This window comes from Galeopterus variegatus, unplaced genomic scaffold, assembly GCF_000696425.1.
Source record: "Galeopterus variegatus unplaced genomic scaffold, G_variegatus-3.0.2 Scaffold2915, whole genome shotgun sequence".
Taxonomy (NCBI): Eukaryota; Metazoa; Chordata; class Mammalia; order Dermoptera; family Cynocephalidae; genus Galeopterus; species Galeopterus variegatus.
This window is the reverse complement of record NW_007729026.1, coordinates 11,789-18,915: the sequence shown is the minus strand read 5'-3', so window position 1 is coordinate 18,915 and position 7,127 is coordinate 11,789. Positions and strand designations below refer to the sequence as shown.

The 7,127-nt window shown below is 53.0% G+C and overlaps 1 protein-coding gene across 1 annotated transcript; it reads right to left on the bottom strand.

Moving 5' to 3' along the window:
• Positions 1-3,296: 3,296 nt before the first annotated feature.
• LOC103599328 (keratin-associated protein 10-4-like) lies at positions 3,297-4,475 on the bottom strand. The gene has a single exon (XM_008583440.1). It carries the CDS (start codon positions 4,473-4,475, stop codon positions 3,297-3,299), a length of 1,179 nt encoding a protein of 392 aa, XP_008581662.1.
• Positions 4,476-7,127: the final 2,652 nt, after the last annotated feature.

Here is a 7,127-nt window from a genome sequence, read left to right as displayed (position 1 = left end):
TGTAGACTGTTTTATCTCTTGGTTATGGACTGCATTTTCCTCTTGGTCTTGTGTCTGGTAATCTGTGAATGAATGCTGTACCTCGTGAATGTCTTTGAATGCTGTGTGCTTTTTCTTTCCTTTACAGAGTGCTGGGCTTTGCTCTGGCTGGCAGCTACTATCTGTGAATCAGCTTGATCCTCTCAGTGCTGCTATGGTTGTTTTTAAGTTTTGTCAGGACAGAGCCTTTACTCTAGGGCAAGTTTAGCACCACTATTTAGATGTGACTTTTCTGGGGTCTGTGCCAAAAGCTTCTGATATTCATTGAGGTTTCCCTACTCTGGTTGTTTGGAACTCAGGTGTCTCCCAACCTTTGAAGCTCTGGGATTGCTCCCTGGTTGCTCTTTGCCTGATCTCAGGGAGTTCTGAGCTCTGCATGAATGGCTCAGCATGCAGCAGCATATCAAGGGAGCCCTGTGGAGCTTTTTCCTGTATAGTTCCCTCTTCTTCTGTATTCTGCCCTACGAATTCCAGCTGCCTCAGCCTCCTTCAACTCTGATTTCCATCTCTTCAGCTCAGTGGACCCACCATGCTGTCTAGGACCCAGTGTCTGGGCTGCAGCCGGGGGCAATTGTAGGCTCATCTCCCATTAACTTCCCTTCCTCAGGGACCCCATTTCCTCGCTGTCAGTGACCCAGTGTGTGCAAACAGTTATTTTGTATGTTTGTCCCGTTTTCTGTGTATCTAAAGTGAGAGGATAAGCCAGATTCACCATGGCCCAAAGTGAAGTCTCACTCCTTGTTTTAGAGGATTCTGCTTCTCTTCCAGTCAATCCCTCACTTCCCCCTGACTACTCAAGATCTTTCCCCAACTCTGAGACTGAGTTTGCATCTTTTCACCCTGGGAAATGCTCCAGCCGAATTCCCACCCAACCCGAGACATCCCTATGCCTAGGGACTGGCGTGTAGCCAGCATCCTCACAGGAGGAACTCTGGCAGGGGTCCTGGAGAGGCGTGAGGAACCTCAGCCCAGCTTCTCTGGGGCCCTGGGCTTCATGAGAAACATCTCCAACCCCACCTTCCACCCAAGCCCAGTGGTGTCCTGTCTACACAGACCCCATGGGGAATATGTCAAGTCCCAATCAAGGGGCCCAAGTGTGGGGTAATTTAGATATCTAGAGGCAAAACTCAGAATTTTGTGGGTGAGAGCAGCCAAAAGAGGTGCATGGACTTGGAATCCAGTCACTGCTGGTGAGTTCTAGTGACTGAGTGAATAGGGGGCATTTTTAAGGAGAAATGGAAGATGTATTGAGTCCAAAGCCACTCTATGAGCGGCTAAAGCAGGTGTTTAGTTATGATCCTTAAAAGTTCTCCAAGTTAAATATATTGAATTAAGATTTATCTGTAGGAAAAAAAAAATGTGGGGGGCGGGGACGTGCAGGAGTCTAACAAGTTATGTGATTGCCCGACTTGGTGGTAATGAACTATAGATCAGGTCAGCCCCAGATAAGGGGCCAGCCAAGGGGTGAGGGACGCTGGCTCTGCCTTTTGTCCCAGGCCCTGGGAGGTAGACAGCCTGGGCCTGGTGACTCTCTCCAGTTATTCACAGGGGTAGATATCACCTCAGGATGTTTTTGTCTCTTGAGTCACTATCCTTTGTATTATTGCTATTTAAATTAGAAATTGAAATAATATTTTTTATCAAATGAAAGACTTGGTGACTCTCTCCAGTTATTCACAGGGGTAGATATCACCTCAGGATGTTTTTGTCTCTTGATTCACTATCCTTTGTATTATTGCTATTTAAATTAGAAATTGAAATAATATTTTTTATCAAATGAAAGACTAATAAGAAAGTTTCTTCTTTTGTGAAACAAGCCTTCATGAGATGAGGCCACAATGGTCGCCAGTGGAGTGGGTGACTGCATTGCATCTCCTGGTGGGGCGCCCCACGCACCTCCCAGCAAATTCCTGTCTGACCACAGCGTGGGCTCGACCAGGCGTGGCCGTCTCCTCTCGGCTCACATGAAGGGGAGCAGCACTGTATCCCAATGAAGAGTCTTCCGCAGAATTCTACTGCTCTGGAGTTATTCTTAGCTCTGGTCCCATGTGCTGCAAGCCACACGCTGAGCTGTGCTGCTGAGAACCACGTGCACCTGCGTGACGGACGTTCTCATTCAGCCCATGACTATGATTTCAACGCAGCAGGCTCTCTGGTGTCCACCCTATACAAACTGCCCCAGCAGAGGGTTCCTGGGCAGCAAGCTCTCTGACACCTTTGCACGAAATCCTTTGTGATTTTAAAATCACTGGAATAGAGTCAGTACTTCCTCCTGGGGCTCCAACACATTGTCATTCCAAACATAATTTTAAAAGATATCTTAAAAGATCCAGAAACCATGACAGTGTCTTTCTGTTCTGGTTGATCCATTTAGCCCCACGTGTTCACAATAATCATAACGTGCTTGCTCTCTGCTATTATTGCCAATCCATTTAGATACCTTAAAGAAGGAGTCCTATTACTTTGACCTTAGAGGGTTCCAGAGAGGTGGGAAACGTTTCTGCTGACACAGGGCGTAAACAACAGAGACCTGACTTTCAACCTCCGGGTGTGTTCCTGCCACACCAGGGACGTGAGCAGGGCATGTGGGAGGATTTGAGACAATACACGGATAGAAATTTCTGATTTTGAAGGTAGGAGGGCATTTGAACATGTTCTGGAAGAACATGGCTGTAGAAGATACTATTCATGACTTGATAGGGATTGTGCAGAAGGAGGAGAATTTACAAAGGCATAGCAACAACAACAAAACTGTGGAGTGAGTGACAGTACAGGAGGGATAGAGGGAAACCCCGTCTGGACCCCAGGGAGCCATGCACCCCTGGGCACAGGGAAGCACACAGGATCCTGACGGACAGAAGAGTACTGTGTATGAAGAAGAAAAATGTGGCTGCGTGGTACAGCCAAGAAACACTGATAAAGACACATGCAAGCCAGTGTTGTTGTGAGTCACGGGCGTTTATTGGTCAGTTTGCTGGAGAATCTCGAGGTCACTGCACTGATGAGGACAGAGACACTGTGGATTGGGGCTGAGCTGACTCTCATCGGGGGTGAGAGATATGGAGAGAAGGTGACTGCTACGGTACTCTCCTGGAAGCCCCCCAGACAGTGGATATTTAGTTCTTCCATGTCGTCCAGTTCAACAGACTGTTCCAGCACACACCAGGAAGTGGTCTAAGTGCCGGAGCAATTCATGGCTTGGACCTCAGCTTCCAGGTGGGACCTGAGCCTGGCTGGCTTTAGGGGGACATGCCCAGTCAGCAACAGGACTTCTGGGCCGAGGCAGGGACACAGCAAGCCCGGCGGGAGCACGCAGGGCGGCAGAGCAGGGACACGCAGGAGGCCGGGCGGCAGCAGCTGGGCTGGCAGGACGAGGTGGGGGCACAGCGGGAGGGGACGGGCACGCAGCAGGCAGTCCTGCACACAGGGCGGCAGAGAAAGGACACACAGGAGGAGGGTCTGCAGCAGGAGGAGGGGCGGGGGCTGGGCTGGCAACACAAGGGGGCTGGGCAGGGGGCGGCCCCGGAGCAGATGGGTATGCGGCACACAGGCTTGCAGCAGACAGGCACAGAGCAGGCCTGCTGGCAGGGGGAGGACGTGCAGCAGGAGGACTCGCAGCTAGACTGCTGGCAGCATGAAGAGGAGGCCCCAGAGCAGACAGGCACACAGCACACAGGCTTGCAGCAGACAGGCTTATAGCAGATGGGCACAGAGCAGATAGGCACGGAGCAGGCCTGCTGGCAGGGGGAGGAGGTGCAGCAGGAGGGCTCACAGCTAGACTGCTGGCAGCATGAAGAGGAGGCCCCCGAGCAGACAGGCACACAGCACACAGGCTTGCAGCAGACAGGCACAGAGCAGGCCTGCTGGCAGGGGGAGGAGGTGCAGCAGGAGGGCTCACAGCTAGACTGCTGGCAGCATGAAGAGGAGGCCCCAGAGCAGATGGGCACACAGCACACAGGCTTGCAGCAGATGGGCACACAGCAGGTCTGTTGGCAGGAGGAGGAGGTGCAGCAGGAGGGCTCGCAGCTAGACTGCTGACAGCACGAGGAAGAAGTCTCTGAGCAGACGGGCACACAGCACACAGGCTTGCAGCAGATGGTCTTATAGCACACGGGCACGCAGCAGTCCTGCTGGCAGGGGGAGGAGGTGCAGCAAGCTGGCTCGCAGCTAGACTGCTGGCAGCACGAGGGTGTGCAGGAGCTGGTGCAGACTGACTGGCAGGAGCTGGGCACACAGCTCACTGGGGTGTAGATGAGGGTCAGGCAGGGGGCTGAGGTGCAGCCGCTGGGGGAACAGCAGGGGGGCTCACAGCAGCTCTCTGGGCAGTCGTCCACCTGCCAGGAGGAGTCAGAGCAAGAATCACAGGAACCGGGCAGGCAGACCCGGCTGCCGTAGCTCAGGTTGCTGGAGCAGACGGACGTGGTGGATGCGGCCATGCTGGGTGTTGAGCTGGGGAGGGGTGAGTGAGTGGGTGAGTGAGTGAGTGGGTGAGGTGCTGAGGGTAGTCTGGCTGGGTTTTTATACCCCTCTCCGGCTTGTGTTGTCCTAGCAGGAGGCTCACAGCTCCCTCCCCTTCCTCGTTGGTGTTTGGAGCCAGTTCCTGGAGAGTAAACAGTAGCGGTGTTTTATTTTCCCAAGAGTTGTTGCTCAGCTTCCAAACGTCTTGAAATTGGCTTGGGATGTATTTACTTGTTGTTCTTCTCAGAGAGAAAGCTGGGGCGGGGTGCTGGTTAGGGTGGTTTTCTGGCCAGGCCGTCTGGAGGTGGGCGCGCAGGGGTGTCTGCAGGCGCTGCTGTGGCCCCCAGGCCCCTGGGCTGCTGAGTGGCATCTTGTGTCTCTGTGGTTGGAAGGTCAGAGAAAGAGGTGTGTTTGGGTCTAAGTAAAGAGAAGAGGAGTCATGGTTTTTATGCAGTAAAGTATTAGTTTCCTTGGGCTGCCGCAACAAGTACAACAGGCAGCTAAAGGACAGACATCCTCTGTCTCACAGTCTGAAGGTCGGGAGTCCAAGATCAAGGAGGCGGCAGGGCTGGTTCCTTCTGAGGCTGTGAGGGAGGATCTGCTCAGGCCTCTGGTGGTTGCTGGTGATCTGTGGTGTTCCTTGGCTTGCAGAAGCAGCACCCTGATCTCTGCCTTTATCTTCATGTGCAGTTCTCCCTGCGTCTTGCCCAAATTTCCCCTTTCTATAAGGACACCAGTCATATTCGGTTAGGGCCCATGACAACCTCATGTTAACTTGCTCATCTACAAAGACCCTATTTCCAAATTGGGTCACGTTCACAGATACGAGGGGCAAGGACTGCAGCATCTTTTGGGGGACACAATTCAACCTAGACAAGTCCAAGCAGGCCCCATCTCAGGTGGAAGGCAGCTGGCGGGCAGGTGAGGAGTTGGGGGGCAGGCCACATGGCCACGAGGGCCTCAGCAGCACGTGCTTGTCTCAGCATGGCCTGAGCTCGTGGACGGCTTTTGACACATGTATTTTACAGAATGGTTGTGAAAGGATCACAGCAAGTTCACCTGTGACCTTCCCCGGCTTCCTCCAGGGTCAATGTCTCACATAGCCATAGGTCACTTGCCACATGGTAGAAGTTAGCACTGGCAGCTCACCATTCACCAGCTCCCATGAAAGTCCTCCTGTGGGGGACCCCACACCGCACCCTCCTCCGTGTCCTCCAGGCTGTGACAGCTGTTCAGTCTTTCCTGGCCTCCGTGACCTCCACTCCTGTGAAGAGCGCTGGTGCGGTGTTTTGGGGAAGGCCCCTCCATCTGGGCCTGTCAGATTCTTTTTCATGATTAGACAGGGGTTGTCGTCTTTGGGGGAAGGATCCCACAGAAGCAGTAGGTCCAGGACAGTGGGGCACGTTGTTGTGTCTTATCTCTGGCAATGTGGCTAGTTTTCACTTTTGCGGGAGATCATTTGAGACTTTGAAAATATCCTGTGTCTGTGCTGGCATTTTCCCAGTGGTTTCAGCACATGCATGGGGTCTGGTCTGCGGCAGTTTTCACTGCGGTTTCCCTCAGGGATGTTGTACTTCCCAATTCCATCTGCACTCATCTGCCGACACTCTTCTGTAAGGAGCTGTTGTCCTTTCTCCACCTTATTTGCTTGTTCCTTTATTTATTTCAGTGAGGACTAAAATTGTTTATTTTATTGTTTGCCTTATCATCCAGTATTATCATTATTTATTCTGTTCAAATTATTCCAACTTTGGATGAGGGTCAGGCAGGGGGCTGAGGTGCAGCCGCTGGGGGAACAGCAGGGGGGCTCACAGCAGCTCTCTGGGCAGTCGTCCACCTGCCAGGAGGAGTCAGAGCAAGAATCACAGGAACCAGGCAGGCAGACCCGGCTGCCGTAGCTCAGGTTGCTGGAGCAGACGGACGTGGTGGATGCGGCCATGCTGGGTGTTGAGCTGGGGAGGGGTGAGTGAGTGGGTGAGTGAGTGAGTGGGTGAGGTGCTGAGGGTAGTCTGGCTGGGTTTTTATACCCCTCTCCGGCTTGTGTTGTCCTAGCAGGAGGCTCACAGCTCCCTCCCCTTCCTCGTTGGTGTTTGGAGCCAGTTCCTGGAGAGTAAACAGTAGCGGTGTTTTATTTTCCCAAGAGTTGTTGCTCAGCTTCCAAACGTCTTGAAATTGGCTTGGGATGTATTTACTTGTTGTTCTTCTCAGAGAGAAAGCTGGGGCGGGGTGCTGGTTAGGGTGGTTTTCTGGCCAGGCCGTCTGGAGGTGGGCGCGCAGGGGTGTCTGCAGGCGCTGCTGTGGCCCCCAGGCCCCTGGGCTGCTGAGTGGCATCTTGTGTCTCTGTGGTTGGAAGGTCAGAGAAAGAGGTGTGTTTGGGTCTAAGTAAAGAGAAGAGGAGTCATGGTTTTTATGCAGTAAAGTATTAGTTTCCTTGGGCTGCCGCAACAAGTACAACAGGCAGCTAAAGGACAGACATCCTCTGTCTCACAGTCTGAAGGTCGGGAGTCCAAGATCAAGGAGGCGGCAGGGCTGGTTCCTTCTGAGGCTGTGAGGGAGGATCTGCTCAGGCCTCTGGTGGTTGCTGGTGATCTGTGGTGTTCCTTGGCTTGCAGAAGCAGCACCCTGATCTC

Bases quoted from the DNA above. Each gene is read 5' to 3' on its own strand.
- LOC103599328 (XM_008583440.1), bottom strand. From the start codon at position 4,475: ATGGCCGCATCCACCACGTCCGTCTGCTCCAGCAACCTGAGCTACGGC.